Source organism: Bidens hawaiensis, unplaced genomic scaffold (genome assembly GCF_021521415.1).
Source record: "Bidens hawaiensis isolate Kalapana, Puna unplaced genomic scaffold, B.hawaiensis_p1.1 tig00006905_1, whole genome shotgun sequence".
In the NCBI taxonomy this organism is placed as follows: domain Eukaryota; kingdom Viridiplantae; phylum Streptophyta; class Magnoliopsida; order Asterales; family Asteraceae; genus Bidens; species Bidens hawaiensis.
The window spans coordinates 400,281-409,386 of record NW_027491471.1 but is presented as its reverse complement, the minus strand read 5'-3'; the positions used below and the strand labels follow the sequence as shown (position 1 = coordinate 409,386).

At 36.2% G+C, this 9,106-nt stretch overlaps 1 protein-coding gene across 1 annotated transcript; it reads left to right on the top strand.

Annotated features, from left to right (window-relative positions):
* The first annotated feature begins 645 nt into the window (after window positions 1-645).
* On the top strand, window positions 646-5,416 carry LOC143633760 (UDP-galactose transporter 1-like). Its single transcript, XM_077102007.1, has 5 exons — window positions 646-768; window positions 2,562-2,811; window positions 2,872-3,079; window positions 3,203-3,434; window positions 5,130-5,416. The coding sequence occupies exons 1-5, from the start codon at window positions 646-648 to the stop codon at window positions 5,340-5,342; spliced, it is 1,026 nt and encodes a 341-aa protein (XP_076958122.1). The 3' UTR covers window positions 5,343-5,416.
* The last annotated feature ends 3,690 nt before the right edge of the window (window positions 5,417-9,106 follow it).

Here is a 9,106-nt window from a genome sequence, read left to right as displayed (position 1 = left end):
TTCGTTGTTTTGACTATTTTTCTACCGACGTTGGTGATAGCATTCTTAATTTATCATCATCGTATGCATGTTCATACTTATCCGAAAATTTAAAGATTCTTAATCATTAAAATTTGAATATTATTCAACAACTCAAACTCGGTTTCATTACACGTAAGTTTAACTCTTTTTTTTAGTCGTTGTTAGCAACATGTAACAATTTAATACAAACCTTATTAAAGGTTGTATTCATATTATGACAGTTTACTCTCAAATCAAGTCTTCAAAATTCAAAGTTACTCAACTAATTTGTTATATTTATAAATCATCCAAACCTTCTATACACATTAATTATAAGGGTATATTGGTTTTAAATAATCCCCACTATCACGTTTTGATCGTTGTCGGTCTCAACTAACGAAATAAATGATAACAGTCCAACCTTTTAACATGTTTGCTTACAGCGGTCCATGACTAACGGAAATGTAACTCCATTAGTCTTTGGTCGCCAGAAAACTCCTTTTTCGCTGGGAAACTCAAACTGAACAACACTACTGACCACCACCACCACCACCACCACCGCTAACCACCACTATCTGAACATCACCACCTACATTAATTCTAGGGTTTCGGAGACCCCAATAATAGTGGATTTTACTAAAAAAAATGTTTTTAAAGGTCCGGTCTAAGGTTACAAAGTCGTTTGGGACGGAAAAGTTGAGTTTTCTTGCCAAAAAAGGAGTTTTCCGACAGCCACCACCTAGGGTTCTGGCGACGTCAATAGTTGAGGTTTTTACTAAAAAAAAGTTCCTAAATGTCCGATCTAAGGTTTCAAAGAGGTTAGGGATGAAAAGATTTAGTTTTGCGGCGAAAAACGTCTTTCCGCCGACCGGAGTTTAACGGAGTTACGCTTTCGTTAGTCATTGACCATTGAAAGCAAACATGTTAAAATGCGACAAAGACCAAAATATGATAGTTATGATTGTTTAAAACCAATATACCTAATTATAACTGATTTGTTTTAAGAATCCAATATAACGAGGTTTGTCTTAAAAATCATGAAAGATTTCGATAGCACATTACTTGGTATTAAGATCACCTGTTTTTAAAGGCCGAAAACCAATAGAAAAAAGGAGAACCGTTTACGAGAAGCAAAAGGCACGAAAATTTCGAGGTCACCTAATTGTTTATTTCTTCATTACTCTTCTCTTTAAATTTACTTTACACAATTGCCCGGTAATAATTGCACATATTTCTATAACATATCTATTTAAAGTAAGGTAAGTGGCTGCTAAATAGTGTATGGTTTTGGGCTAGGATCTTAAAAACATATTATACTCGGTGCTGAAATTAACCCAGGATCTAAATATGAACACATTAACTAGTGTGTAGACTTTAGCCCGAATAAAATAAGCCCATGTTACCCAAAAAATTCTTGCTAATATATGAAGTAAGTGAGAAAGTGTACTGGTTTTTTTTTTCTTTTCCCACCTTAAGGAGTTTGGGATTCCTTATTTTATTTCCTTATAGCTTATAACTTCTAAGTTATAAGTTATAATGTGTTTGAGAAAATTAGGTTTGTAAGTGAATAAGTTATAAGTTGTAACTTTGTAACTTATAACTTATGACTTATATAAGTCATAAAGAGGTAAAATAAGAAATCCCAAACACCCCTAAGTCATTGCTGATCAATTTCAGGATTTAAAACATTAAAATTTGGATTTATAGTTTAAACAAATTAAAACGAGTCGAGTCATAACCAAGCCTAAACTTGAATTGTCAAAAAATCAAGCCAAGCCGGTTCATTTACAATTTATTTATCATTAATGCAGTTATGGCATTATGTAAATAAAGTAGACATCCAGTACTAACATCTCTAGTTATCGGTGAGCAAACTGGTCAGGTCCACAAGACCCAACCGGGACCTGTATCCCTATTATATAATCGGGTCTGATTAATCCGGATCTCGCTGGTCTTATGGGTTTATTTAAGGAGCAAATGGGTCAAACCCACGAGACCCAAACCCATTTAACGGTATTCTTAAGACCTCGGAACTAACCTATCGTAAATAACATGATTTGATCCGGTTTAGGTCTCGGCCGGTTTATGTTTAGAGTTATCTGTCACCTCTACATATGGCATCATGAAACTCGGTGGTGACACTGAACCGGGTCGGGCTATAGATGAGTCCACTTGAATGATGAGAAAACCAACCAACGGGTTAATAGATGCATAATAATCATGTGGAAGAAGTGTGAGCGTTACACTTACGATACCCCCTCCAATTAACATGTAACGTAATCATCCATCCCACCAAAATTATTAATTAGTGCTTGTTTCAATTCGGATCTGAGCTGAGCTGAGCTGAGCTGATAGGGTTAATGGAGGAAACCAGATTGTGTTCATGGGCTGTCTTTCGTTCCATCTTCGCCATCTTCCAGTGGTGGACTTTCAATGTCGCCGTCATTATTATCAACAAATGGATCTTTCAGGCATCTCTTATTATTATTATCACCTAATTTGGGTTGGGTTTTATTATTAATATTACTTATTATATAAATAAATGTTTGTTTGGGTTTCAGAAACTTGATTTCAAGTTCCCTCTGACGGTATCATGTGTGCACTTCATATGCTCATCAATTGGTGCATTTCTTATGATCAAAGTGCTCAAGCTTAAACCGCTTATTTCGGTTGAGCCGCAAGACCGTTGGAGGAGGATCTTTCCCATGTCGTTTGTGTTTTGTATCAATATTGTTCTGGGGAATGTCAGCTTGCGCTACATCCCGGTTTCCTTTATGCAAACCATCAAGTCATTCACTCCAGCAACAACAGGTTATAGGTTTATTAAGGTTTCTTTGTAATATATTATATATGCTAAAGCATGTACAACAGTAATTTTGCAGTGGATGGTATGGAGGAAGTACTTTGATTGGAGAATTTGGGCCTCACTTGTTCCAATAGTTGGAGGAATATTACTTACTTCTGTAACCGAACTTAGCTTTAACGTCTTCGGCTTTTGTGCTGCGTTATTTGGTTGTCTTGCAACGTCTACAAAAACGATTCTTGCAGAGTCTTTGCTTCATGGCTATAAGTTTGACAGGTATTCTTATATAATAATGATGATTACAATTACAAACTTTAACATAATATTATTACAATAGTAATTTTAATTTTAATTTTTCGATGTGCAAACAGTAATCTTTGTTATTGTGTTTGTTGGCAGCATAAATACAGTGTATTATATGGCACCATTTGCAACTATAATATTGGCGCTACCGGCACTTGTTTTGGAAGGATCCGGAGTTTTGGAATGGGTTCAAACTACGCCTACTCTTATGTCATCCTTGATGATTATTATTGGTTCGGGAGTAACCGCCTTCTGCCTTAATTTCTCTATATTCTATGTCATCCATTCAACGACAGCTGTCACGTTTAATGTTGCTGGAAATCTTAAGGTATTTTCCACATTTTCAGCACTATTAGTTTCATATAAGAATGTGTTGTAAGCAGCATTTTGAGTAACTCTTGGATCTAAAGGTTGTACAATTGGCAGGTTGGTCAACGGCAAAATAGGTTATATTGTATGCAGGTCAGGGGGTCGGTTTGGGCTGACCTAAGACACTTCTTTTTCTTTTTTGCTTATATGATAATCAATGTGTTAAATACAATCACAAAAACTAAAAATCTATTCTTTTTTTTTTTTAAGTAAAAGATTTTGTAGATTCTAAGCAAATACACTTTGGGTAGGCATATAAAGTGTAAATGAAATGATATGTTTAGTGAACGATTAGTGAACCGTTGAGGGGAAGTTTGTTTATTTTCTTAACAGATGAACATAAGCACGCGTCTCTTTCGTTCATTTATGTTCGTGAACATTCGTTTATTTTGTTAAACGAATGAACATGAACATAAATAATCAAACATGAACAAAAATTTTGTTCCTATAGTTAAACGAAGGTACGTGAACACATGTCGTGTTCGTTCATTTATGTACATGAACGCTCATTTGTTTAAATTCGTTTATGTTCGTTCGTTTACACTCATTTATTTTCGTTAGTTTGCGTTTGTTTTAAGTTCGTTAACATATTCATTTACAATTTTTTGACAGGTTACAGCTTAGTCTAGTTTCAATTATTTTAACTGTTTATAGCTTAGTTATCTTTGTTCGTTTATATTGTTAACGAACACGAGCATGTTCAATTTCTTAACGAACAAACACGAACAAGGAAACCTTTTTCGTTTAATTTTTCGTGTACGATTGTTTGCTTTAAGTTAAAGGAAGGAACATGTACATGCTCCGTTCGTGTTTGTTCGGTTCGTTTACAAGCTTAACATTGGGCGATTCTTAACTCAATTAACCCATTTCCAGTATTCTATAAAACAACCCCTAATATGTACGGCTGTAAGCGAACCGGACATCCGGCTGTACGTTCGGCAGGAAGTTCGTTTATGTCCGTCCGTTTAATAAACAAACCGGACATGAACAAAAAAATTTCTTTTGGTAAGCTTAACAAACGAACACAAGCACAGGCCACTTTCGTTCAATAGTGTTCATGAACGTTTAGTAACGTCCGTTTAATAAACGAACCGGACATGTTTTGGTTACTATGTTAAGTGTTAAGTATTCTTGGATATCATGTGGTATAATTCCGAATTTGTGATGAACTTTTGTGGATTTATGATTATTCTTTTTGAATTACTATGTTAAGTGTTAAGTATTCTTGGATATCATGTGGTATAATTCCGAATTTGTGATGAACTTTTGTGGATTTATGATTATTCTTTTTGAATTAATATGTAATGCGTTTATGTTTGTTTGTTTGTTAGAGTCCTTTATGTTTGTCCGTTAGTGTCCACTGGTGTCTATGTGATCGTTTATTCATTAGTGTCTGTTAGCGTTCGCTTACAATACTAACGAGCGAACACAACGAACACAGACAAACTCAGTTACTAAATGAAAGGACATGGACACGAATTTTCGTTCGGTAGAGTGTTCGTGAACCGTCTGTTGTCTGACAAAAGCTTAACAGACAAACATGGGCAAGGTCTCGCCCAGTTCGGTTCGGTTCGGTTCGGCCCGCTTAAAGCCCTACGAGTAATATGTCTAACATATTTGTAGGAACTAAAATAATTTTTTGTTGGTTTTAAAGGTGGCATTTGCTGTTGCATGCTCATGGATGATATTCAAAAACCCAATTTCACCCATGAACGCATTTGGATGTGCAATAACGCTTATCGGATGCACATTTTATGGGTACGTAAGACACAAACTTGCTAACCAGTTACCTGGAACTCCGCGGACCCCGCGTTCACGCATTGAAATGGCTCCGCTTGTAAACGATAAAATAGATGATAAAGTTTAGTTTGTTGTTTAGATATATAATATTAACTTGGTTTTTTAAGGACTATTTGAGAACATCACATGGTAACACCTTATATCTTTTGCCTTCAAAACTTAAAACGATTAGTATTTTCCAGTTTTACAAAGATATAATTTTGTGATTTATATTTCTTTATGGTTTGGTGTTCTATATAAACAGTCTAGATTGACATATGTATGAATTTTTGGTCATTTCATTAAAGCATTTGTATTGAGTGAAATTGCATTTTGAGCAAGAATCACTAAAGGGTGCTTTTATGGAGTTTTTGAAGTGCAATATGTTATTTTTATGTTTTAGCTAAAAAGATGCTTAAATAGAGGTGAAAATTCTTTAAAACATGATTTATAGGTTTTGTGAGAAGAATTACTAATCAAAAGGGGTTGTTTACTGAAAACCAGAAAGGCGTGTTTGCAGTTTGTAGACTGTTCGCTAGGGCCAACTTGCTGGTTGTTGTGGTCGGGTTAATTAAAGCGTCACTTAGCCGTCATCTAGGTAGTGGAGCTCTAAATAACTCACTCATTAACCAGGGTGTTGTGGAGTTATGGATGATGAAAAAGAAAAGATTGGTTGGTTTTTAGCCGGTGGCCCCACCTTTTCATGCCACAACACTAGTTATTGTGCTAGCTAACACCACAATAACATAGCAGTGTGGTGTAGCCGTCGAAACGTAGTAGTGTGGTGCAGCCGCCTAGGCGGCATTGTGGGTGCGCCATCTCAACTTTAACGCTCCTTTTGGAGCGCCACAACCAGCCTAAAACAAAGATTCAAAATAGGCTGATTCATTTTTCATGGTGATTTTGTCTTCAACAATTATTCATTTTGGGATTTTTATCATAAAGACTCTTCTTTAATTGTTTTATAAAAGTTGAGCTGCTCGTGTTAAGAAATGGCTTACATGAGTTTATTTTAAGTGAAGATCAATTATACTTGACACACATGATGCATTGGAATGCTATGAGTGTGTATACTTATTAGCATCGGTTTCACTTAATAACTAACATAATCGATTGTTGTCGATGATATGCAAGGAAAGAATGATGTCAATCGTATTTTGGTTTGTGCAGTGTTTGATTGAAGGATAAGAACAAATCAACAAACAAAGAACTTATAATTGTTTTTTTCTTTTTTTCTTTTCCTTTTCCAATTGATCGTTTATAGAGGTATCGAATTACAATTGAATATAAAGACAATTCTAAACAAAGCTATTGCAAGCAACAATTACAAGACCTTGATAAAGCTTGGATAACAAACTCTCAATCTTTCCTTAAAAACACTAGTGATCTTCCTCGAATAGTAACAAGTTTCTATGAGTAGCAACTTGTCCTTTCAATAGTTTCTATTAACATTCCTTAGCACTAAATATGTTTTCAACTAATTATACCAGAACTCCTACCGATCAACTTTTCATATAACATTCTTTAGTACTAAATATGCTTTCTACTAATTATACTAGACTCCTATTTATCATTTACACACTCAACTAATTTTCAAAATAATAAACACTCTACACCAGTTGGATTTAACATTCACAGATTGCTAAGTCTTTGCCGCTTACATTTGGAAGTCTAAAAACATCATTGCTAAGTCTTTGCCGCTTACATTTGGAAGTCTAAAAACATCATTTTGATACAGAAGAGGAATGGACCAGATCACCCGTAGTAAAACCTGACTTGATATATAAAAAGAATAGTCTAAATAAATGAATAGATATAAAATAAATACATATATGGTCCCCAAAAGAGAAAAAGGGAATATTTATCATTAGCCATTAAGTAAGAAGAAAGACGTCACCATCATAGTCTGTTAGGACCGTTACCCTGAGAGGGGACTGGTGGTACATACAAAGAAAGAAGTTAGCCCTATAAATATCAAAAGAAAGAGTATTGGCCGACTATCACACTTATTCGTACTTAACAAAATACACACTCACAAATGAAAGATATGCTATGAGGAATACTGCTAGTCTAGTCATATCATCAGGAAGATGAAGTTAAGTATATAGGATATATTGAATAATCCTCAATCTTGGTAAGGCAACAACACCTTAACATAAAGTATAAGCAATACAAGACGTTATAGCCTTTGTGTTGATTTCTTTTACATACTATACGAATTTCATCCCTGATTTATAGTTTCCATTTGGATGTTAAATTCGATTAAGATAAACAAAGAATAAATTTTGGATCCAACTAGGGACATCCAAAGAATTTGGGAGACACCTACTCAATCGGCCACGGATAGATCTATCCGCGACAGATAGAGGTGTTTTGTCTTTTGTTGTCCCTTTATTGATGCACCCTCTTCACAGCGGATAGCTCTATCCGCGGTGGATAGGGTACCCGACAACCTGCGACAATCAAATTGATCTTGTACCTTGTACCTATCCGCCGCGGAGAAGTCTATACGCGGCAGATTGTGTCATTGTTGAATATTCCCGTCTCCTTTCTCTCTCTATATATCACAAACACAAACACAACACACACACATATACCCGAGTTAGAAAAAAAATAAGCTATATTTTTTCATGGCACTTTCATCGTAGTACCAATAAAATGTCGTATTAGATCATATGTTTCCAAACTCGAACGATAAGCAGCTGGGCTGCGCATATAACGATCAGTCGGAGTAGTCGGGCTACGCATATAACGATCAGTCGAAGTAGCCGGGCTTACCAAATTTGAATGTACTTCTAGACCTGAATCAGGAGCCAGGCTATGCATATATCGAGCTGTCCGACTTACCAAATCCTGACCAGGTTTCTTTGTATATTATATACTATAACAGTAGTCGCTAGTTATATTTAAATAAGATATATATGTTGCCATTATATTTTGTCAGGAGTATTCGTATACAGTGGTAGTCAACCTTCGTGGCCGGAGGATAATAGCAAGTCGAATACATACAAAGTCCCACCGGAAGAACAGCCTTATGGTCAGCCGTTATACCAATTACCTATAGAAGGGTCGTATTACGGAACCCAATCTTCGTACCAGTTACATGTTGTAACATTCCGGAAAATACCATATTTATTTTGGGCTAAAAATGTCAACTTTGAAAGATGAGGGATTAAAAAATATTCTCAAGACAAGTAATGGGAAAAGTGAGATAAGAAAAAATGAAGTATCTCATATTAAGGAAGTAAGAAAATCTACCCCACATGGAAAGGAGAAAGAAAGTGGGAGCATTGCACATGGTATAAATAGGAAGGAAAACTTTCCTCCCACATTGAAAAATTATAAAGCAAGGAAGCTCCTTATAAAGGAAGAGAGTCTCCATAGTAATATTCTTATATGGCTTTAACACTCTCAGTAGTCCTACCGGTGAAGCACCCGATGCGCACGCGTACAGGCACGGCCTCGGGCGATGGGCGTAATGGGCGTTTTGACGGAAGCATGGCCAAGAAGTGACAAGTTATCAAAATAATGGGCGTTTTGACTTTGCACTTTGCCCGCTTGAGAGCCGCCTTAGTATTTTTGGAAGACAGAAGCATGGCCAAGAAGTGACAAGTTATCAAAAACAAGGGACCAAAAGTAAAATTTTGAATCCAGGAACCCATCGCGTTGCGCGATGAGCCCAGAACAAAGTCATCACGATACGTGATGAAGCGTTATGACTCGGGAGCACGTGTCGCAACGGAGTGACACGTGTCAGACGCTAGGGCTGAGTCAGCATGCCACGTACCATTCTCCTGCCATCGCGATACGTGGCGGACCAAGAGAAGGATCCATCGCGATACTCGATGGAAC